The sequence below is a fragment of the Strongylocentrotus purpuratus genome, unplaced genomic scaffold, assembly GCF_000002235.5.
Source record: "Strongylocentrotus purpuratus isolate Spur 01 unplaced genomic scaffold, Spur_5.0 spur5_scaffold_13, whole genome shotgun sequence".
Classification (NCBI taxonomy): domain Eukaryota; kingdom Metazoa; phylum Echinodermata; class Echinoidea; order Camarodonta; family Strongylocentrotidae; genus Strongylocentrotus; species Strongylocentrotus purpuratus.
In genome coordinates this window covers 4,621,679-4,647,653 of record NW_022145598.1, presented here as the reverse complement: position 1 = coordinate 4,647,653, position 25,975 = coordinate 4,621,679, and the positions used below count along the sequence as shown (strand labels likewise).

The following is a 25,975-nucleotide window of genomic DNA, read 5'->3' as shown; positions in this document are numbered from 1 at the left end:
GTCATATAGCTAAATATCTATCGTAATGTATACACAAAAAACAAAGAAAATGCAATAAATTATCAATAATTCATTGCATTTTACCCCGGTCCCCAACACCAACAAATCCTCTGTACGGCCATGCATTATGGCTCAAGGCATGGGCACAAAAACAAATTCTATTGGGGATCGGGGGGGGGGGGGAATTCAATGAATTATTGATAATTTATTGCATTTTATTTGTTTGTTTTTTATTTATGGGAACTGTCCTCTTTCCTAGCCCCCGCTGCGAACAGTCATGGTTCAGTGGCAAAGCAATGGCCTCATAACTGTGAGGCCCCATGATCAAAACCGTGTCGATGTGCCATATTAGTGCCCTTTTGTGCGCCATTAATCCTCATTACTGTCATTTATGACTTAAGGGCGTAGGTCCCCTAGTTAATAAGCATATTAGCATACACAGGCATGAGCAGTCACGCAAAACAAACACTGGAAAATTATTATTCAATAAAATCTGAGAATGTATACTATTATCTTGATCTATTAGGAATTAAATCTTTGTTAAAATAATTCCATAAATTTGGGTAAAAAAAAATATTCCAACGTTATGAGCGACAGTGTATAATCCGAACATGATTTCTTGATATAAATATAGAATAGGATAATGAAATTGCCCTTGAGGTGATTTCTCGAAAGTCTTTGCGATTGTGTTGTAAAAAGCTTGTTCATCAAGGGAGGCCTCGTCAACATCAGGTCTGTCCCCTGACTGCCCTACCAATTGCCAGGTACCCATTTACTCCTGGGTTGGGAATGTGGCTTAATATTGTCTTGCCAAATGACGTTATTGTCGTTAACTGTTAATATCAGATTCAATGTGTATGTTGTATTTTAAAGATACACCTTTATCTCAAACTTCAATATATTTCAGTGCTCTTAAAATTACCTTTCTTTGCTTTTTCACCCTCATTATGTTAATTGACTTTGTGTAGATCCTTTTAAAATATGTTCCATTTGCATTTATATACTAGTTCCCGTCAGTTGCTTTTCTAATGTGGAAACAAGTAGAAGTAAACCGAACTCAATATTGACCCATTATTTGATATAGTTTATTGATAAAAACGTACATTCAAATAGCAGCCAGAGGCTGAAACAAATTGAAATTACAAAAGATTGATAAATACAAATGCCTAAAAATTAGATTACAAGATGTGAATGGCAATTCACAATGAATAATCAAGGATATAATCAAAGTAAACAAGAGAAGAGATTGAAACAGATGACTAGAGGATAATAAAAGGAGAACGAGTAACAGAAGGCAATAAGACAAATGTGGTAGAAGATTAGAAGGACTGATACGACAATAAATGAGAGAGAGAGAGAGAGAAAGCGTAGAGAAATGAGAAAGAGAAACTAAGGAGGAGACTACACAATAATAGGGACAGATAAATGAACCTATGTGGGAATACGAGAATTTCGTAGCAAACAGAAGACATTACAGTGAAAAGTCTAGATGTGCGGAGTTCCATTGGAGAAAAAAAATTCGAATACAAATCATTCGTTTCAAAGAGGACAAGAATTTGATCATTAAATTAGTGGCGTAGATCCCGCGGGAGGTAGGGTGCCCCCCCCCCCCTCTCCCTCTCTCCTTCTCTCTCCCTCTTTCTCTCTCTCTCTCTCTCTCCCTCTTCCTTTACCCCTCTCCCTCTCTCTCTCTCTCTTTCCGTTTCTCTCTCTCTCTCCCTCACTCCGCTACTCTCTCTCTCTCTCTCTCTCTTATACCTTTACTCTCTCTATCCCTCTTCCTCTCTCTCTCTCTCTCTCTCTCTCTCTCGCAATTACATGTGCACTCTTACTTTTAAACGGGGAGCTGTTTTGTACAATCACCCCTTCACTTTGCTATTCTACAGGGGTCCACAAATATTCACTGACTGGAATCGTGTGCATTACTATTATAATTGTATTTGTTATTGCTGCTATGTTAACATTATTATAGTTCTTTTTCGTTTATTATTGTCAAAGCTATGTAATTCAATCGCAATCGTAATTTCAACATATTAATGAACACAATGAACATACACGTATTTATCAAAGTGAGACTTATGATTTTGTGGAATAAAATGAAATCAAATTTCTAGTCTTAGAATTAAACAAATAAAGCATTTTCAAGAAAATTAACTTGTAATTGGAATCATCTTTATCAAAGACTAACCCCACCCCATGCTTCAGTAATCAAGTAATAATATGAATAAGTGAGAAATTTCAACCGGTCGCATAAGAACCTGCCAATTTCAATAGATATACATGCATACAAAGGTAAGGTGACAAACGGGAATTTTGAAACACAATTCCCCATAAACTCGTCTTGGCATTGAAAGGTTAGAAATAGTGCAACGGTGTGTATTTAGACAAGTCGCGTATTGAACAGTGCTCTTGGAATGAGGAAGTGCATTTACATTTCAAAATGCATAACTGATAACGTAGTCGTATAAATTGCCGTACATTAAATGTAATGTTCATAAAGTGTCAATCTGAAGAACAGATATTTTGTTTAAATGTAAACATACATAAACATATTATAAACAAATTTTAAGACAAAAAAATATAATATTATGATATTTACATGGTCTATGATTACAATTTTAGTTACGATTTTGAAGTATCAAAACGATTTTACAGAATGTTCATAAACATGTTCATCTGTTATCAAGTGCAACTTGTGTTCGCCTTATTATTTGTGGTGTTTTATAAATACAAATATGCCATTCTAAGATTTAACAGTTCGATATGTTGTAATGTATATGAATGATACATAATTGACAAGAAAATGTAGGATGTCTTTAAGCAGCAATGTGTAGCTCCCAATATAACATAATCCATATTCACAGTATATGAATATTATGTTCCATACATACTTGAGGTCGTCTTCAGTCTATCTGCAAGGACAATTACAACCTGACATCTCCCCCCGGACACTAACCGTAGGACAATTTACCTCCGATAACTACCTGGCTACTGGGACAATGACAAGTACCCGATATTCCCCACCCCACACACACACACAGACACACGCACATACACAACACCTCCACATGTAGGGAAATGTATATCATTATACAGTATGTACCATATTTCATAACAATGACGTCTGATTATTTATAACTATTGAAAGATCCTGGGGCATGGTAAACAAAATTTTGTCCAAAATTCAATTGATTAAAATATTACTATAACCAATGTAATACTAACACAGTGCTAAGAGTAGACCTGTATCTTTTAAGCTTTATTCTACAAGATTTTCCTAAATTCTATGTGTAAAAGTAATGCTTTTTTCCACTTAATTTTGACAATGTTTAGTATCATCTAATTGATATATTATGTGGGATTTTGTATTGCTTGCGAATTAATCCATTTATGTTGTTTACTGAAAATGAAAATCAAGAGATGACAAATGGCTGACATATAAATTGTGTTTTTTCTGAAGCTTCTAATTATCTTAATTTGGAGTAAGTACATCCTCATAATCAGCACCCTCCTTTATTTTGTTTGCATACTGCGCAACATTCTGGTTCTCATAAAACAGGTTTGATGATGGTAGACGACTTTCTCCTGGTTTTTTGGACGAAGCCGTTGAGATGTTAGCCATCTCCTGGTATGTCCTGCCTTCCTCGGGTCTGGGTTGTAGGTCCATGTCAGCACCATCTTTTATTTTGTTTGCATACTGCGCAACATTCTGGTTCTCATAAAACAGGTTTGGTGATGGTAGACGACTTTCTCCTGTTTTTTGGAAGAAGCCCTTGAGGTGATAGCCATCTCCTGGTATGTCCTGCCTGCCTCGGGTCTGGGTTTTAGGTCCAGGTAAGGATCTGGTCCGTTCTCTCCAGTCCTGGCTGGTACTTTTCGTCTGTTACAGAAAAAATATCATATGAATAAATCCATATTAATTCACATTCGCCACTCTCAACCCAGGTGTTAAATGGGTAGGCCTGCCCAGTATGATGCAAAAGTCTTTGTAGTTTTAGTGCTCAGTATTGTGAGCGTCTTTAAAATAGCGTCTGTCTGGAATGGATACCTTATGTGTGGCCAAGCCTGAATCCTAATATCTGAGACCAGAGACCTGTTTCCTAATGAATACCTTATGTGTGGCCAAGCCTGAATCCTAATATCTGAGACCAGAGACCTGTTTCCTAATGGATACCTTATGTGTGGCCAAGCCTGAATCCTAATATCTGAGACCAGAGACCTGATTCCTAGTGGATACCTTGTGTGTGGCCAAGCCTGAATCCTAATATCTGAGACCAGAGACCTGTTTCCTATTGGATATCTTATGTGTGGCCAAGCCTAAATCCTAATATCTGAGACCAGAGACCTGTTTCCTAATGGATACCTTATGTGTGGCCAAGCCTGAATCCTAATATCTGAGACCAGAGACCTGTTTCCTAATGGATACCTTATGTGTGGCCAAGCCTGAATCCTAATACATAAGACCAGAGACCTGTTTCCTAATGGATACCTTATGTGTGGCCAAGCCTGAATCCTAATACATAAGACCAGAGACCTGTTTCCTAATGGATACCTTATGTGTGGCCAAGCCTGAATCCTAATACATCAGACCAGAGACCTGTTTCCTAATGGATACCTTATGTGTGGTCAAGCCTGAATCCTAATACCTGAGACCAGAGACCTGTTTTCTAATGGATACCTTATGTGTGACCAAGCCTGAATCCTAATATCTGAGACAGAGACCTGTTTCCTATTGGATATCTTATGTGTGGCCAAGCCTGAATCCTAATATCTGAGACCAGAGACCTGTTTCCTAATGTATACATTATGTGTGGCCAAGCCTGAATCCTAATATTTGAGACCAGAGACCTGTTTCCTAATGGATGCCTTATGTGTGGCAAAGCCTGAATCCTAATATCTGAGACCAGAGACCTGTTTCCTAATGGATACCTTATGTGTGGCCAAGCCTGAATCCTAATATCTGAGACCAGAGACCTGTTTCCTAATGGATGCCTTATGTGTGGCCAAGCCTGAATCCTAATATCTGAGACCAGAGACCTGTTTCCTAATGGATACCTTATGTGTGGCCAAGCCTGAATCCTAATATCTGAGACCAGAGACCTGTTTCCTATTGGATATCTTATGTGTGGCCAAGCCTGAATCCTAATATCTGAGACCAGAGACCTGTTTCCTAATGGATACCTTATGTGTGGCCAAGCCTGAATCCTAATACCTGAGACCAGAGACCTGTTTTCTAATGGATACCTTATGTATGGCCAAGCCTGAAACCTAATATCTGAGACCAGAGACCTGTTTCCTAATGGATATCCCTTTTACACTGTTGCCCATAAAGATGGAAGAAACAAAAATCTCACTTTTTTTCATGAAGTGACTCTGATATTATGGTTTACTCTTGATAGAAAACGTTTATAACTTTAATGATCAATTTCAAGAGTCATAGAGATTGATTAATAAATGTCTGAGAAGATAAACTTCACATATCAAGAATAAGCCATATTGTCAATAATTTCATGAAAAGAGGTAAGAAAAAAATTACAGGGGTAATAATCAAATCCCTCGATCAACTTATGAACTTTATGATGCATAAACTCCACGATAGAACTGCATTGGAAAAAAGGTTGCAATGATCAAAATTATTGCTGATTCGAAACAATTTAATTCAATTATTGTCATATCTTAATTTGTGTTAATAAACTCAACGGTTGAAGTCTGATTCGAATCTAGATTCAAAGGGTCACATAACCTTTATTCCAGATGAAAATCTAACGTACACATTTTGTTACAAGAAGTATGACGATTTAGCCCTCAAAAACTTGTTTATTCATCGTGAATGTAGTTCCTTCCTGCAATTGTGCAGTTTCGTCTACTTATAACTCGTTAAAGGTGAAATAATAATAATAATAATTATGGGCATTTCTATAGCGCCGTCTATCTATCAATTCTATTCCGAGGATCATTAATACATGTAATTACCCCGGCATTTCAAGGAATTAATTCCCTGCCAGGTACCCATTACAAGGCTAAAATAAATTGCATAAACCTAGAATTACCTGAACTGAATATGCAAGAAAGTAATAGCAACTGCATACAGCAACAGGGCTACAACAACTACAATCAGGCCGATTTGCACTCCTGGAAAATGAAAAAAAGGAAATTGTACATGTAACAACAGATAACGCCTTCTCTCAAGTTCTATCTTGGTTCACATGATAAAAGTACCCTTCTGCTTTTTACTTGATTAATGATACTGCTTTAAATCTGGTCTGGTGTACAAATATTCAAAATGTAAAGCGCTTAATAGGTATTATAAGATGATGACGTGGATCCTGATCAAATGATTGGTGGAGAGCTTACACGTGACCAGGCATTTATTTTGCCTAACACGTAAATTTGAAAATGACCGGTCATCATCAAATGCTAATGACCGGTCATCATCAAATGCTAATGACCGGTCATTAGTAAAATTATGTTATAAAACATAATTTTATAAAACAAATAAAACATAATCTTATAAAACAAATAATACATATCATTTTGTTCGGGCATTAGTCAAATTACCCACACTCGGTATATTCGAAACAGTCCAAACGCCCTCGGCTATCGCCTCATGCGTGTTAGACTGTTCCAAAGGTACCTTGTGTGGGTAATTCTTACTAATGCCCTCACTGCTGTGTATTATTTGTATACTATTATACAAAAATGACTATTATTGTCATAAGAGTTATTGGAAATAAAAAACTAATGAAGACTCAATTAATACTCATTTTATTCACAGCAGGTGAGAACAATATAGTGCAGTTCGATGTGATGAATCTCCATACCACTATCATGGACCAAGCCCACCCCCCCCCCACGGGTCAATGAGAACGAATGTTCAGAAAACAGGATTTCGGGGATCTTGTACACAATGAATGTAAGTTTATTATGGAGTAGACGATCTTTATATCAATGGATTGTATAATTTTTTCGAGAAAAAAATGACTTATAACACATGTAACTATGGGATTTGTCATTTTAAATTTTACTTAAAGATTTTTCATTATCCTCTGGATGTCTATGGGATTTTTACATTTTAAGTTTTACTTATAGATTTTTCATTATCCTATGGACTTGTGGACTATTTTGTTATTTGATAACGTTATACCGTAGTTTGACGTAATATAACACCTTGACGCCATATCGTCGTAACGACGTAGATTAATGCCGTAACACCGCAATTTAACACAGGGGATATAACGATATCCACAACGACGTTGACGGATCATTTAACTCAAAGATTAATCACCAACTTTTCTAGAGCATCCACTCTCTTTTTAAGGTCTACCACTCGTCTATGCGATAGGACCTATAGTCAAACTACGGTATTACATTACCAAATAACAAAATATGTAAAATGACAAACTATATAATTATAAAGATTCAATTTACTTTGTATCAACTCCGAGCTAAACATCATCGAGTCAACATGGATACTTTCGATATGTCCAATCGCTACGCTTGTTAACTTTGCGATAGGACCTATAGTCGCAAGTTCGACATAAAGAGACACGAACAGAATGTACATCCTGATATGAAAAGAGCGTGTATAGGAGAATGAAGATTCCAACGCTGGTGAAGAAGCTAGTAAAGATGATTTCTCCGAACCACCCTCTAAAAAGCAAAGAGTTGTAGAATCTAGCGATGATGCTGAAACAAGTGATTCAGAAAGTGAAGAAGAGGATGAATCGTCAAAGACAGAGACAAATAATGAAAGAATTTGAGGACAATATCAAGAATGGTTAGAACAGGCCATGACAACCACCGAGGACCTCAGGGACGAAAACTATCAAAACTATATCTCCGAGGGAATGGACGAAGAAGAAGCTAAAGAAAAGGCTCACATGAAAGTTATATTAGCCGTCAAACGCACCTTTTTCGATATTTACTATAAGTTCTTGCAGCAGAGCGTGTACCTTAGAGGAGCTGACATCAATCATGAAATTATGTCTGATCTCACGGAAAAAGTAGAAAATGACATGAATCTTCGGAAAGCCGTGCAAAGAGTCTTGGAAAGTGACGGTACCAGATTCGAGGGTTTATTCCAGTATCAGGATGAGGATGACGATGGTTGTGAACAGACGGAGGGTGCAGATGGAGCAGATGTAAGCGACAACTAAGGCTTGACATCATCTTGACAAAGAATACTTCGTAGACAACCCTAATTATATAGATGACGAACTTACCCTATTTTAAAATGATCGATCTTTCTTAGTGTAAACTTGCACACCTGTACGGGTCCAAAAAATCTTTCTATTATGTTTTGTTATACCTATACATTATGTATGCTGTACAACTATTTTCTATATTTTGTAAATATTTACTGTGAAATAATAAAATAATGTGACTCGTATTCTATTTCTCTAGTTAAAATTTGTTTGTATATTTTATCTCTGTCCTCTTGTAACATAATCAAATTGTAATTGTTATCTTTGTATTCAAATCTGTTTTTGATGAAGTTGTCCACATTAAAATGGAAACAAAAATATTAAAATAAAGTCGAATTTCTGTAGTACATAGTGTTTTATTTCATATTTATTTCATATTTTGAGAGAGTTCAAACACAGCTATGAATATATCTAAGTGTTGTGGGAAAGTCCAAAGAATTCTGTGATATGAACAGGTCTGAGTTAAACAAGCTTCAGTTGTCGAAAGTCTTGTGAGAGGGTCATAAAGTCAATGCACGATCGATAGGAAACCACAGTAATATTGCTGAAAAGAGGTAATTCAAATACAAAAGACACTAGACCTATACAAAAAGCAATACCCTTTGCAAATAGGCAGGTGCGTACGCAGGATTTTTTCGAGGGGGGGGGGTTAAAATTTGAAAATCACGCCAAAAATTTCGAAACGACTCAGCCAGCCGCTGAATAAGCGGGGGGGGGGGGGGAGGGGAGTAAGAGCACATTTTTTGTTTATGTGTCCCAAAATTTGAACATTTGGCAGATCGATATTTCGTTTCGTTGGGGGGGGGGTAAGGTCAGCTTTTTGGGGGTCAACTCTTACCACAATTTGTTTTAATTGTTTTTATTTTAAAAAAATAAAAAAGGGGGGGGGTTCCTCCAAAACAAACACATAACAAATTTATGGGAGGTTCAACCCCCCCCCCCCCCGCCTGTGTACGTGCCTGCAAATAGGCTTCCTCCTGTTGCCAGGGGAAGATCACGGTTTGTAATACACATAACCTTGATTCCTTTTCTTTAATAGTTGATCGAACAATAGGTATTGGTCAAACCTCCAACGGCGTTGTCAAACATTCCTCAGAAAGTCAAACACAAAGTATAGAAAGCAAGTCAAAGAGTCCAAATTCCATAGACACTCGTTTTATAAGTCACTTTTTTCATAGGATAATGAAAAATCTCTAGGTAAAATTTAAAAAGACAAAATCCCATAGACCACCGTTTTTTTCTCGAAAATATTATAAAGAAGTTCTACTCCATAATAAACTTCCATTCATGTTGTATAAATCCTGTTTTCTGAACATTCATTCTCATGGACCCTGTACTTAATGATTTGTTTCCCCATAGACGGTAGACCTAACACGTAATCCCCATAATGACTTCTAGTACGACTCCCCGCACACACAAACACACCCTCACACACATACACACAAATGTCATCAAAATATGAAGATAATCTTGCTTTGACCACTGAATAACGGTGCTTTCTATTGCCACTACTGACAGTCACAGTCTTATCGAATATGTTTTATTCACGGAGCACGAAATCACCCTATAGGAAAAAAGCACCCACTTAAGCCCCCATCACACCAAACTAGTTCTCATTACGTTCTGAAAACTTCCTTGAAAATCGTAAAACAGTTTGTGGTCTGGGTAGAATGCGTAAATAATGTGTATTATACGTTTCTAGTTCGTTCATAAACAGTCCTCAATACGTCCATCTTGTTTGTACCCGTCCACAGTCAGTTCATATCAAGTTCAGATCAGGTAAATTTGCCATTTCCAAGCAGTCCAAGGCCGTCCGCAGTCAGTTTAAACCCGTCCTTAACTAGTTCTATTCTACGTCGTTCCCAATACTTCCATAAACATTTTAACTAGTTTGTAACCCGACCACCCCGTTCAGAGACATTTCAACTCGTCCTTATCTCATTCTTAGTGCGCTCCTATAGTGCGTGTGCAATCCTGTCCTGGCTCGAGAGCCATAAACCACCAGCGCGTTCTTGCCATTCCTCATTCCAGTTCAACGCTTCAAGCTGTGCAGGCCAAGACATTCGAGTTGAATCCCTTTTCTAAAGGGTTGAACAAGTAAACGGACCGGTCAAGCTACAAACTGACCCGGTCGTACTTTTTTGGAGGGTTCACTACACGAACAGCCAACGAAACTGACAGCCCATGAGACCGACAATTTAGTCTTTCGGACCTTTGAACAACTATTTTTTTAGGGTTCACTACTCGGACAGTCCACAAGATTGACAGCCTACTAGACCAACAATGCCAGTCTCGTCGGACTTCGATCTAGCCACTTTTCAGAAGGTTAACTAGACCGATGGTCCCCAAGCCGGATATTTCGATATCTTCCCTTATGTATTTCTTTCATTTGTCGGTCTGTCAGTATCTTGGGCTGTCGTTCTACTGAGCTGTCGATCTTTTAAGATGACTCCGCTGTTTAATACATGTTGTTATTTTTTCAAGGGTGATTTATTTTTCTTTGAAGGAACTTATTCAGACTAACATTTGGACGACGAACATTCTGGTTTGGGAGGACATGTAAAATTTTCTGACTGAGTTGATGTTCCAGTAGAAAAAGTAGAATATATGTTAGTAGTGACAAACTCTCTTGTAGATTGAGTAGGTTTGTTAGTCTCCGAGACAGCATGTACTGTGGTGGTCAGCTCTATTGAATGTACCGAAATTGAAAAAGAAGGATAAGGGAAGATTATTCAGCAAATTTAAGGTGCTGTATGCAAGCGAAGTTACGAAAGTGAATAACGCTGTGCATGTGTGATTCATAAAATGTAATTGTTTTGTTTACATTGTGTGAATCTTCTAGGCATCCAACGTACAATGTGTTACATCGATTTAAATGAACTTTTAACGATTTAAACGAACTTTGTGTACCTCCTTAGACATTTCTTAATGGTTCTAGGTTAAATCCATTAAACACTGCCAAAGAGGAAACATTAAACAAGCATTTTACAGACTTGCTTTTCACCAATGCTCCAATAAATATTCATAATCTAAATAATTTAACTTAGAAGAATCAGAATACCGAAGGAAGATCTGTTGAAAAAAAATTAAATCCATATTGTATGAACTTTGTATCATATTCTGTTTGTTACGGCATCTATTCTCTTCTTACATATTTCGAAGCAATTCATTTCTTGGTTGGTTTGATTGGTTTCTTTGTTTAAACTGACTGCTATTAAAGAAAGCATGTGTTTGCCTATACGTCAGCAACCGGGGACCGGCAGCTTTAAGTTTTCTGCTAGGGACATGGAGGATTAATGACGTAACAAAGGGAACTAACACATCGACTTGGTTTCGAACCCGGGACCTTGCGGTTACGCGACTACTTCTCTACCACTGAGCCATACTACCTCAAATGTTTCTTTTCACAGCTATGAGGCTTCGGGTAATATTTACCTGGAGCAGTTTGTACCTTCATCACAGATGTTGTTTTGGCGGTACCTGCACCAGCTGTATAAAAGTGTTTCAAATGCTGATGAAACAGTCGTGGTTATCTTACATAATTTTTTTTTCTTCATTGTAATCTATAGGAAAGTACCTCTATCCCAACATCGTTATGGTCATGGTAAACAAATGCTAAAATTATCAAGTCGTTCTTCGTCTCATTTTTAACCAGAAAAAAACAATTCCAACAATTTCATATCATATATTTTGCAATTTCTTGGATAATGTCTGAAGTTTTTACCTTTCGGCACACGTGGCAGATAAGGGGTTATACCCCAGTCCTGCATGTGTCGTGAATGACTTACCTTCCATCGTTGTGTGATCAGTTGAAGGCACGGATGGTGATGATGGTGATGGTGATGTTGATGGTGGAGATGATGATGATGATGATGGTGGTGGTGGTGATGATGATAATGTCGATGATGACCGAATGCTCACAGTCGTAATCTCATCTCCTGCAAACAACGAATGTTTTGGGGCATGACTTCTTGTGCCAGAATATCAACTTTCCAAATATTTCGAGCGAGCAAAGTTTTTGACAAACTGTGATTAAGACAATATTGTTCCGACATGAAAACAAAACAGATAATACATAAATAGCAGTTCCCCCAGAATGAAAAAAACTTCGGTAGAGAGTTGCAGCTCCTACCCCCCCCCCCCCTCTCCCCCCCCCCCCCCCACACACACACATACGTACACACATTGCGATGCTTTATACCTCTCTTTTACCCTTTGGTGGGAAATCTTGTAGATTAATTGGCAAGAATACAATAAATTTCTCAGATAACTGAAGGTATTTCTTGGGAGGAGGGATCCTTTAAGTGAATGGTTGATGTAATTGACAAACTAACCTTCGGTTTGTGTTGGGGTTGGTTCTCCACATCCCGGTGGACTGGCAGTCCGTTTAGTATTATGTAGATACAATGTGACTGTAATGATTAGATATGGGGAAAGAAAATTGCATATGAGTAACTATTTCGATATATATTTGATTATGGAAATCTGTAAAGTATAACTCATCTAGAATGTCCGCTGTATGTAGTTGCCATATTATGTGCAGCTGCCAAAAATCTCGAATTAGTCTTACTTTTATTTGCCTCCTAAGGGGCTTAAGTGTCTAGTCGGATTTAGAAGTCTTACAGTTATTGAACCTTACAATTCAATGTGAATTTTGATGTGACTGTGATTTTATAAGATACGTGAAAGGTCAATTTGCACGTGAATAATTTTTCGATATAATATTTTTTTTAGAATTCTGTAACATTTTATATCATCTGAAACGTCATTTATATTATGATGCCCTTATTTTGTGCAACTCCCCCCCCCCCCTCCCCGAGCCTTCAATTATCCTTACTTATATTTTGCCCTTTGTGGATTAAATGTAAAGTGGAAATTGTAGTCTAACAATTGCTGAACTTTACGACATCATGTTTTCTGCCCTCGTTTTCCTAGGTATTAATACTGAAAAGCAATGCACACAATTCATGGCTTTTTTTCTTGGGGGGGGGGGTAATGATAAGAGCCCAGCCATCAAATATTTGTTTAATTCTTCTTATACCATGTTTACTTACTATCAAACAAAGCAATGTGAGATTCTCCTCCACATCTTTCAATGTTCCTTCCAGCACATGTAGAGGAGCAGAACAGATCAGCTACCCTATCAGCCTTACTGATGGTTGTTGATGGATACCCACACAAGCACATGTTGCCTTGGTACAAACCAGCATAGGTATAGCTGTCACTGGTGTCATGGCACAAGCTTACACACTGAGGTATTGTTAAGTTCTGAACTCCATTTTTACAAGGAGTTTGAAGATCTCCAAGCGGTAATACAGGGTAAGAATAGCATCCTATGTATCCACTCTCTATAAATGAATATTTAAACAAACGGATGTCGTTAATACATTGATACGAGCCTTTAAAGATACTGCTATCTTTTTAAGTCCTCAGTGACAAGAGAGTGCCCTGAAGTTTGTTTTCTCTCTTTTATATTTAGGAATTCATTTACTATTAAAAGCAAAATATAATGTGGGGAACTTCTTCTTGCTAGACACCTTCAAGAAATATCTAAAAATAAATATATTCCGCTAATGTCCGCTAATCAGCATTCGTCTTTTATTTATTTTACTTTCGTAATGTTTCAAGTTTAAATACTTTGTATGTTGGTACTGTTTTTCATTAGTACTTTAATATATTTTACATTAGATCTTTTGTCACGTTACAAACATTGCTATTGTTTTTGTTTATGTATGTTCCTTTCCAGAACTTTGTTAATGATGTCACTCGCATTAGTATTGTATCTATGTTTAAAGCACTGTGTATTTAATAGAAAAGGTGTTATGAAAATGATTTATTTTTTTCTTCATTTTAAATGTAACAAGTTACTATTATTATCATCATCATTATCATTATTGCTATTTTTACTATTATTATTATTGTTTTCATTAATGTTTCTACTATTAGTATTATTATTATTATTAATAGTAGGAGTAGTAGTAGCATTATCATCATCGTAGTTATATATTACGAACATCATCATTATTATTATCATAAAATCTCCCAAACGTATTCGTGTTCCTTTCGACAATATTTTATCTAAAAAATAAGATTATCACAAAATATGATATGTTTGGAAATTTACCAGTATGAGGCCTTTCACAAACTGCACAAGAGTAATGCAAGATAAAGATAGAGAGCGGAATAGATATATTTTAACGTGAAGAGAAGATGATAGAAACGACCTCCAGCCCCTCTCAACCATGAATGTGTAAACTTTGTGCCACATAGCTGTTAGTTGAATCCGTACGCGACCATTCGCAAGACGATGAATAACAAAAACTATGACTTACTGTAACAAACCACTCCTCCTGCATTAGAGCACGGTGACTCAATGGAAAGAAGTGAACAATCGGCATGATTCTTTTCATCTGTAGTTATAACGGGAGATAAAGAAGGGAGAACTTTCAATCTGAATATTGCAATACCGAGTTTGTTTAATTCTATAACCATATATTTCTTACAAATCCAAAGTGCTTTTGTTAATTTGATTACATAACGTATAAAGAATAGGCTGGATATGAAACCGTACGAAAATACATCTCACCTCAATCACAACTCAATATGTGTTGTGTAATAGAAGAAGGCCTAATCGTTCCAAAAGGCCACTGAGCTAAAAAGTTATTGACTCCCGGGTATCCGAGTTGTCTGCAGACAACCGATGCTTCCTCAGAACCATGTCTATCTCCACAAGCCGACTCCCAGGTGAGAGCTTCTGATCTTAAGTATTCTACACGTCCTTCGTTTGGTGTCTCTCCATCCACCAGCGTTACATCTGTTAGGACACAAGAAGAGATACATGTTTTCCAGATAAGGGGCTACTAGCCCTTCGTTCTCATGTATTCATGGATTCGGTTCAAGCAGACCGACAGCCAATGAGGCCGACAGTGTACGAGACCGTCGGTATGGTAAACCCTAATCAAAAAATTGTCAGGATGCCCAAGAGAACGATTGTACATGTCGATCTCGTGGGCTATTATTCTCGTAAGCCGTGGGTCTCTTGGACCGTATGACAACCTTTAACCGTCAGACCGGCATTAACCGGTCACGTGGGCTGTCGTCTTTGGATTACTTGTCCAGTGTACTAATCACCCGTGAGGAGCGATCCCGGGGAGACGGGGGGGGGGGGGACAGGTCCCCCCGGAAATTTGAAAAAGTGCAAACAAAAATGTATAGCAAATACTGACTAAAGACTGCAACACAATTTTAGGCTATGGAGGGCCGAAGAGTGCAGCGTTAAGACTAATACAAATGCAAAAATCCTCTCGATCGGTCGCTACGCTCCCTCGCATAATATCCTTTAAATTGTACAAGTAAATATCGCATTTCATCCCCCTCCCGGTCATGAAAATAAATCGCCACCCTTGCTAATCACATGTATCATGACTTTCAGAAAAAGAATGAGTAGCAATGATAACTATACCTTATTTACAGAATAACAATACACTGTTTTGTTTTTTATTCGTGGGAACTGCCCCCTACCCTAGCCCCCGCTGCGTACAGTCATGGATCTAGATCTTCTAGGAATAAATCATTGTAAAAACAATTCCATGAATTGGAGTAACAAAAAATATTTCAACTATATGAGCGACAGTGTATAATAATATATTCATTTGTAAAGCGCAATAACTATGTGCATATATTCAACTGCGCTGCAAGAGCTCATAAATACTGTGCTATACACTATATGAACAAGTGAATTTTCAGTCTTTATTTCAAATTATCTAATCTATTCCATAATTTAGGGGCAGCACAAAGAAATTACCGGTCTCCGAGGGTTACTTTGGTTTTACAGTATCGGGGTATTTGCAATATAAATGTGTCTTGTGTACTACGAAGGTTACGACCATGAGTTTGAGACTTGATATACAACAATTCAGTAACATAACTAGGAGTTTGTACTTGTGATACATGTGTCAAAGAGATAAGGGTCGTTAATCGGTATCATCCGGCTACAATAAATCACAACATTCAATTCAATCATATTGCGTTTTATTGTACAAAAGTTACTTGTATGTAATCTGTCTTTGAGAAAACTAGTAGCCCCCTAATCAACGCATACCGCAGTACCAAAGAAACAACTTAAGTTAGGAACTTACTTATAATTCCCGAAGCGCCCGATGCCCCGTCACAGAGAGCAAGGATATATGCTGAAATCGCTATAAAATGTTTCAATTCCATTTCTCCTGTTGGCTAAAATGTCTCCGTCCCTGTCATTTCCTTTGGTGTGAAAACTCTATGACTGATCCTCCTCAAAAGGAATATCGGTTTGTGAATCCACGAAATGAGTGAATAGTTTTTTGGCGCTGTGTTACTTGCACTCCCGTTTATATTGTCCGTTTTGCTCTGTGTCTTGCTATTTACTCTGTTGGGTGTCAGACGAACAGCTTTTGTGTTTCTGGAGTCGTTGTTTTTCATTTTCATAGCTTAAAAACATGACGTCTTACACTTTGACGATCATGAATATTAATTTAGATCTGAATTTATTAATTCCAATCATAAAAAAGAACATAAATTTTGCTTCAACTGGCCTGAAAAAAAAATACATAATACGATCACGATGACATAATAAATACCTCTGTTCATTTCAAAGCGCAATGATGTATACACTTATTTTTTATGATACTTCGAGGGATCAATTAGATTTTTCATTTTGATTAACCAAATAAAATTTATTTGTGCGAATCTCACGATTAGGCCCCCTCCCTGAGTGTAAAGAAAGTCTTGAGCTCTATTAATGGTTGATATACTTCACTAGAGATTCAAACAAAGCTTTATACATTGAATAGTCAGTCCTGCAAATACCTGTTGCGCTATTGGCATCATTTTTTCTGACGTACGTTTGCGTCAGTGACCGACGCAACCTTTGATGCGCTATTTGTGAGTGACATCGTACAGGAATGATGGTAGAATGAACAGAGTAAATGTTGCGTTGACTTATTGGTGCATAATTATGCTCTAGCGCTAGTAATAACGCAATATCAATGTCGTCAGCCTGAATGACGTATATTGTTAAATGGGCATAACGATTTTGGCAGAAAATGTAACATGGGCATGATGTCAATGAGCTGAGAAATATAAGAAAATTGGGCGTGTCGTCCCTGCAGCGAGGATCGAACCGACGATCTTTGCATCGCCAGTTTTTTTAATAAGCAATCGACTACGACATACAAAACAGGGAAAGGTGATGGAGCTATCATTGAATGTTCAAAGCAATGCATCGACCTCCAGTAGTAGTAGTAGTAGTAGTAGTAGTAGTAGTAGTAAGTAGTAGTAGTAGTAGTAGTAGTAGTAGTAGTAGTAGAAGTAGTAGTAGTAGTAGTAGTAGTAGTAGTAGTAGTAGTAGTAGTAGTAGTAGTAGTAGTAGAAGTAGTAGCTTGTAGTTTACAGTAAATATTACGGCTATGAATCATGCGAGTAGCTTATAAAGCCATACAAATAACATAAAGGAGAAAAGGTACCTTTTGTGTCATCTAAACAATAGCCGAACCCCAAAGTTCACGGTTTGCCCAAAATTGAAAAGGCATTGTTTGCATTGCGGAGGCTTTTTATTCATATCCACCTAAGCATAAACATCGACTTGTGTGCCCACTAATATTTCTCCAAACTATACGTGTATGGGAAATATTTATTTTCATAATAACGAAATTTGTGGGTCAAAATATGCCTTCGTTTTCCTGTCAAATTTTCACGTCTGCACCATGAAGTTTCTCCGATTGGGACCCATATCCTGACAAGCCATTGGTTTACATTGGTTAGACGCTGATACAGCATGGAATGGAGCCCAGTTTTCATTAATCTCATTTCATTTCTGTATTGCATTGACTGTGTGGTGGGCGCTACATCCATTACAAGTAAGCTTATATCTCATTAGCTGTGATGTATTGTGTTATGCGTAATTGCTACGTCAATTACAAGTCAGTTTACAACATATATATCTGCCCTAATCGTCTGTGTTATCATGGCTGTGTATTGGGGACAATGTGGAGTAGTTTATTGCTCATTAAATGCTATGGTGCGTGTGCGTGTGTGGGTGCGCAATTTTGTTCTACTCCTTTTTTATTTTTTTGAGACGTGTATCAATCAATAGTGATTGTTGACATGGACGTCACCATTCAAAAGACACGACTAAGTCTTGAACGTCGGTCCGTCAGAGTCAGTTTGTAAGTGAAGAGGACAGACTGTACTACAGACATTACCTCTACACCAACTCAAATCTCCCTAACCACACCTGGTTTTGACTGCTGTTAAAGTTCACCTCATTTTGTTCCAGAAAGAAGCAGTGACGAAGTAAACAAGTTTATATTTAATAAGTAACTTCAAAGAACGGATAAAATTGTACTGAAATGGGCTTTCATTGAGGATAATGACAAAATACAGTGCGTATCATAATGTATATACACTGTCGCTCATAAAGTTGGAATATTTTTTTTTACCCCAATTTACGGAATTATTTTTAAAATAATTTAAAAATAATAGATCTAGATAATAGTATACATTCTCAGATTTAATTGAATAATAATATGCCAATGTGTGTTTTCTGTGACTGCTGAAGCATGTGTATGCTACTATGCTTATCAACTAGGGGACCTACTCCCTTAAGTCATAAATGACAGTAATAAGGATTAATGCCCCACAAAAGGGCACTAATATAGCACATCAACACGGTTTTGATCCTGGGGCCTCTCAGTTACGAGGCCATTGCTTTGTCACTGAACCATGACTGTACGCAGCGGGGGCTAGGGTAGGGGGCAGTTTCCATAAATTTCAAAAAACTCAGAAAATGCAATAAATTTTCAATAATTTATTGCATTTTACCCTGGTCCCCAACATAAAAAAATCCTCCGGACGACCATGCATTATAGCCCAAGGCATGGGCACACAGAGGATTTTTTATGTTGGGAACCGGGGTAAAATGCAATAAATTATTGAATATTTATTGCATTTTCTGGGGTTTTTTTTATTTATGAAAACTGCCCCCTATACTAGCCCCCGCTGCGTACAGTCATGGTTCAGTGACAAAGCAATGGCCTCGTAACTGAGAGGCCCCAGGATCAAAACCGTGTCGATGTGCTATATTAGTGCCCTTTTGTGGGGCATTAATCCTTATTACTGTCATTAATGACTTAAGGGAGTAGGTCCCCTAGTTAATAAAGATAGTAGCATACACATGCTTTATCAGTCACGGAAAACACACATTGGCATATCATTATTCAATTAAATCTGAGAATGTATACTATTATCTAGATCTATTATTTTGAAATTATTTTTAAAATAATTCCGTAAATTGGGGTGAAACAAAAATATTCCAACTTTATGAGCGACAGTGTATTAAACTCTGTAAGATTCGTGGAGTGGGACAAGTGTGGGCAAAACACCTTGTCCAAGGATTTGAGCACCAATAAAGGATCGAACACAGGACTTCTCGTAGGAGAGTTAAGAGCCTTTACCATTTGGTAAAGGCTCTTAACAGAGTGCCCAAATTTTTCTCTCTTTTTTGACAAACTAAATAGTGAGAAAGTGTAGCACCACTTTCAAATAAATCATGATCTTATTCCTTTTCCCCGTATTACATGTTCATTAAAAAGTGGAGGTTTTCAGCCCATTTGACTTATAGGCTTTTCAATCTCTCTCTCTCTCTCTCTCTCTCGCTCTCTCTCTCTCTCTCTCTCTCACTCACTCTCTCTCTCTCTCTCTCTCTCTCTCTCTCTCACTCTCTCTCACTCACTCACTCACTCACTCTCTCTCTCTCTCTCTCTCTTAAATCTGAATAGATGTAACGCTAGTCGATGGACTGACACCAAACGAAGGACGCGTAGAATATTTAAGATCAGAAGCTTCTTCTTGGACGTCAGCTTGTGGAGATGGACTCAGTTCTAAAGAAGCATCGGTTATCTGCAGACAGTTCGGATATCCGGGAGTCAATACCGTTAAAGCTCAATGGCCTTACGGGACGAGTGCTTCTATTGGACAACATAGTTTGAGTTGTGATGGTGGTAAGATGTTTTGTATGTACGGCTTCGACACCATTTTTTAAACCTACTGTCAATAGTCAATAAATTACAAAGGTCTAAATAAATCTTAGTACCAAGCTTGTAATAATTTTTTTTCTTCAACAATTCTTACTTCTTGATATCCGGTTACCTATAAAGAAATAATAAAGAATATTGGTACCATGTCTTATTGCCATTCTTAGATTGATCTTATTTTCCCCCTTTTATATCTCTGGTTAACTACAGATGAAGAGACACTTGCCGATTGTTCGCTACTTTCCACATTATTCTGTTCTAATGCAGGAGGGGTTATTTGCTACGGTAAGATATCATTGTCCAACCACACACCAACCCTTCAATGAATACATTTGAGTAGTAACAGTGGGGTGTTACTTGAATGAAATTGATGATTTACCATTTCATTGCATTTTTGTATAATGTTGCTGATTTGAATAAAAGGGTCTATACTTTCAACTTAACTTTTTGGCATGTTTTTTTTTCTTTTCAGACAACTACATCTGGATAACTAATAACCCAAGAAAGCTGTCCCTTAATTAATGAACTATCCCGAGAAATTCCTCGAAAACTATTCCTATATACATGTAGCTGAACTAATCTCCAGGAAATTGACGTGGACAATTACCATATAATATGTAGTTCTCCAATGAGTAATTGGAGTAGTTTAAAGAAGGTACTTTTCCAGGGGTAATCCAAAGGGACATTGTCCTTAGGGCTAAGTTTCCAATGTGGTAGTTGTCCGGGAAATTTGTCGGGGATAGTTGTGCACTGGTATAGTTGTCCTAAAACGCTTTGATTCATATCATGTTCCTTTTTCGTAATTTTGCTGTTGTATATTCTTATCAAAATCTCGGAATCGATAGAACTTTTAAAATAATTATTATGTCGAAGCCTCGAAAGAAAGTAAGACATTTACAAGTAGATTTACAAGACTGCATTCTTATTATAGCATTTCCAAAGACAAGATAGCTTTTGAAGTTACGCTAAAAAAAAGATGAATTTTCCATGAGAGGATTCACACAAAACTGCATGTGTTTTTTCAATATTATCATTTAGACACTGGATACATAGGATGCTATCCTTACTTTACATGGGCGCTTGTTGAGCTCCAGACTCCATGCGAATATGGACTTGACGACAGCCCAGGCTTGACAATACCAACTTGCGTAAGCTTCTGCAAACACACCAGTGACAGCTATACCTATGCTGGTTTGTACCAAGGCAACAAGTGCTTATGTGGGAATCCATCAACAACCATCAGTCAGGCTGACAGGGTGGGTGATAGGCTCTGCTCCTCTACATGTGCTGGAAGGAACATTGAAAGCTGTGGAGGAGATTCTCACATTGCAATGTTTAATAGTAAGTAGATAATTATTATTCCTCAATTTCATTTCTGTTCTTTGAAGTCCAACCGTAACTCATTATGTCGTGAAATTAAGAGATAAATTTAATTTCGTTAGTATTTCTTTTGAACCTTACAAACGGGTACAGAAAATTCTCTTCACCATTAACCCGTCGACTACAGAATTATTATATTCCTCGCAGGATTAATACAGGGCTCCAGGAGGTAATGGGCCAAGATTAAATAACTTATTCCTCCAGTTATAAATGAATAAGAACGTGCTTGTCTTTCGCTCAGGTTATCGACTTATATAATCTGGATCTAACTCCTGCACCTGTCTCATCATCATTATGCTCATTCATGACTGATATAGGGTCATAGCATACGATTAATGACTGACATTATTTATGGTGTACATGTCTGGAACACTCTCCCAAACAACGCTGTCACTGCAAATACAATTCTTGGCTTTAGGGGAGCGGCACTGCCCGCTATACAGACTATGGCGCCGCCCCTGCCCCTGGAGATGTTGTATAAACGAGGGACACACCTGCACCACCTGCACACTGCAACCTGCACATTGTATATAGTGCACGGAGAACAACCACCATCACTTCACCAACAGCACATCACCAACAGCACACAACACAGCACAGCCCTCTCCAGGACAGCGTTCACGCTTTTGAGAGAGTAATTCTTATAGGCAAGGCTTTATATCCAATTTTTCATTGAAATGAAAATACTCCTATTTTTACAATTATTTTCACTTATTTACTCTCGTTTATAAAGTCAGTAGCTATCTCAGAGGCACAAGTATCCAACCATCATCTCTCATGTGTAAAGGACCTCCGATGTCAACAACAACACTCCCAGAAGGTAACCGTTTTCCATGTTTAATTCAATGTAACAAAAGAAATGTCATAATTACATTCGTACAGTAACACTTATTTTCTTCCTTAACCAATAACAATACATTCGCTGGACTATTTTTTAACCAAATGAAAAAAAAGTTCATCTTCTGTTTGACAAAGAACGTAACCGGCAATACTGTTGACATTATTTCTCAACGCGAATGCAATTCTTATGAAAAAAGAGGGGCAAAGACGCAGGTTCTTGGACATGGACAGTTGATTTAAAAACTTTCAACGGGAGGTAAAATGTTAGGTGTAGAGGGGAATATTTAGATTTGCCCATATATTTTGCGTTTCCCACCCCTATTTGTCTCTCCCTGTCTTTCTATTTATATTTATTTTGTCGGATGAATCTTTTTCTTTGCTTTTGATTTTTGCAACTTAATGATTATTAGTAAATCATTAATATATGTGAGTCTTTTATGTTTCAATTGAAGTAACTACAACTTTAGATGTATCAACCACTGTAGCGACTTCACATTCAAGTACAATTACCACATCATTTTCAACTTCATCTGCACCGTCATCATCATCTTCGTCGACGTTGCCGTCATCATATTCAACACTACCATCATCGCCGTCATCATCGTCGTCATCGCCATCATCATCCCCATCATCATCACCATCATCGCCATCATCATTTTCATCATCATCTTCTTCATCATTATCATCATCATCATCACCTTCAGCACCATCATCGTCGTCACCATCATCATCACTATCGTCACCCCCTCCGGCGACATCATCATCACCATCATCGCCATCATCATTTTCATCATCATCTTCTTCATCATTATCATCATCATCATCATCACCTTCATCACCATCATCGTCGTCACCATCATCATCACTATCGTCACCCCCTCCGGCGACATCAACCCCGTCAGTCATCGAGATGATCCCAAGTACCACCAACCAGCAATCATCTTCGACGTCGGAACAAGTGTTGTCCTCTATTAGTGGAAGTTCGTCGTCGATCATGACATCAGATGGAACAAAGAGCTCAGAGACAGGTAAGAATTCCACGTGAATTAAAAAGTGGTATAGGCGATGACCCAGTTTATATGCTGAAAAAGGTGTGATTTTGTAAGTAACAACCACCCCTCCCTCTAACAAGTCTTGGTACACACACCATTTAGAAGATGTCTTATTAAGAGATTTGTATTTGAGTAGAGCTTGTTAGAAGCAAACAAGGCATTATTGTCTTCTTTTAAAGCATTCAAAAACAATATTTTTGACATAAGGAGATATGAGTAGGTCCTTGGTAAGAACTAATTCTGATCGGACGAGTCACGTCTTAACAATGCTGCTGTTTAAGTCAGTCTCTAGACGTAAATAATCATATCTGTTTTATATATGTTTGTAAAACTAAATTACACACAAGCATATATTTTGGACCTCGGACGGAAGTGTAACATCTGTATCATTGTAAAAGAGTTACTGAAATTAAGTAATACAGCTGGCGTTTATTGCTTTGGTATCAAATGTGTTTTAGAACCACCTGCATGACATGTTACAACACGGTGAATAATCTGCAGTGAATTGCCCATTTCATTGGATGCTAATCATTGGTTGCAGTATACGGTATTCTCCTTTTACCGATTAATGCTGATTCATTGCAAATTTATAAAGGCATTTTCTTCCCAAAGGGTGTCTTACTTTTTTCAGAATCAAATCTTAGTTTCAAATACCAAATTTTTAAGAAAATTTGGTTGCTTCTGATTATGAATTGAGTATATGATTAGGCTCATGCGGTCGTAGTATTTCCTATAAGATGGAAATGAAGTAATATATACCAATGATGTCTTTTATATAGATAATCAATATTAATCAAAACATTTGTATATATTTTATTACTTCCAAACAATTTTGGCAACTCTCACCATTTTTCATTTATTTTGTTTGAAAATCTTCTTCCTTTGCAGCACTATCCATCGCACTAGGGGTGACGGCTTTTCTCTTTTTATGTGCAATTGTAATTTTCTATATAATATTAAGGTAAGTTATTTGATATCTTTAAACATTATTTGCAGAAATCGTATCCGAGATTACTTTTGCTTTTTGTTTCTGACGAAGGTTGAACTCATAGAGATATTTTATTTAATTGTCGATTTAAAAGTTTTGGTAAATTCTAGGTGAACTTCGTTGTGAATTAGTCCAACGCACTCAAATTCATGTAAAGACGTTCATAGTGTCTGTGTCTGGAACTGCTATATAGTCCTGATATTACCAACGGTACTTACATCTAGCGGATTGCGTTTGTATAACTTGTGTTTGGTGTTTGGATACAACATGGAAGGGTAGAACGTGTGAGCACTGCTGCTTGTCCAAGGTTCTTGCCTCTTACACGAGATACTCTATGTTTGATCTTACTACAGCATTTACACTTGTCCCTCCCGACCTAGGTATAAAATGCTAAAGTAATAACAACAATTTGGAAGAGCAGAATTGATACTGGTGACGCTATCCTCAAAGAACGTTTACATACGTTATGTACTAACGTTATATAAAACGAGCATATATACTCTACCCTTGATAATTAAGGGTAATTTAAAGTGCCCCCGTCTGTAGTTTTGCCCTCAATGACGTCTTTGTCTTGTTGGTCTTTTTTACGTTTTACTAATACCACAGGAGGCGAATCTCGCAAAGATACGAAACCAACGTTGCGCACATGAACTACAGTGGCGCTGCAGATAACAGTTTCTTCGTCTCAAGACTGTCCCGTCAGGATCTCATCCCGCCAGATTTAAACAACGGGGAAGTTATCCCACGCGAGTCAGTCCACATGGATAGGACGCCAAGAGACGGTGGTATTAGTGACCAGTTTAATTCGAGGTGGTCCGCTTTAGGGCCAAGGCAACAACACCCACCATTGCCGGATCCGTACAGCAGGGACAGTACCCACAGCGAGTCCATCAACATGTCTAGGTCGGCAAGGGACAGTATTGCGGATAGGTCTTCCAGTGGCTTTGCTTCGGGTACGCCACAGCAGGATCCAATGACGTCAGATTCGAATGGGGAGAGTCGCGGCAGAGAATCGTTCTATATTAATAGGGAGGACAGTGTCTATGAAAATGATGGTGAAATCTCCAATCCTGGAGATCATACCTATGAGAGCATTATACTGAATAAAATTCCGGGAAATCAGGACCAATCGACAGTCTAATTATGATACAATAATGCAATGTTTAAACTTTAGAAAGTGCAAGATCAACAGTATTAAATATACCCGACATTTCAAAAGTAAAAATTAATTTATATTGTTTAAAAAAGGGGGATGGTTGCACTTAGAGACTTCGGTGGTAAGCGCTTTATAAGCACCGTTTTTGTTATTATTGTTATTATTACTAACAAATTCGTAGAACAGTTTTAAATAAAGACTCGCTGAAGCTTCTTGGTATGCAATATCATCAGAATGCAACACAAAGGTGGACAGAATGACAAACTCAAACAATTCAAACAGAAACT

At 37.6% G+C, this 25,975-nt stretch overlaps 2 protein-coding genes across 2 annotated transcripts in view; one reads left to right on the top strand and one right to left on the bottom strand.

The window, feature by feature from the left end:
- Nucleotides 1–2,878: 2,878 nt before the first annotated feature.
- LOC105440066 lies at nt 2,879–7,178 on the bottom strand. Its single transcript, XM_011669808.2, has 3 exons — nt 7,168–7,178; nt 6,051–6,132; nt 2,879–3,880 (listed from the first exon to the last, which is right to left on the bottom strand). Exons 1-3 carry the CDS (start codon nt 7,176–7,178, stop codon nt 3,473–3,475), a joined length of 501 nt encoding a protein of 166 aa, XP_011668110.1. The 3' UTR covers nt 2,879–3,472.
- Nucleotides 7,179–23,311: 16,133 nt separating this feature from the next.
- Nucleotides 23,312–25,975, top strand: part of LOC105440062 — a 3,534-nt gene continuing 870 nt past the window's right edge. The window contains exons 1-3 of the mRNA XM_011669804.2: nt 23,312–23,520; nt 24,433–24,505; nt 25,139–25,975. The exon at nt 25,139–25,975 is cut by the window's right edge and continues 870 nt beyond it. Of these exons, the coding sequence (XP_011668106.1) occupies nt 23,403–23,520; nt 24,433–24,505; nt 25,139–25,673 (726 nt within the window). The 5' untranslated portion in view covers nt 23,312–23,402 and the 3' untranslated portion in view covers nt 25,674–25,975. The remainder of the gene's footprint in view (nt 23,521–24,432; nt 24,506–25,138) is intronic.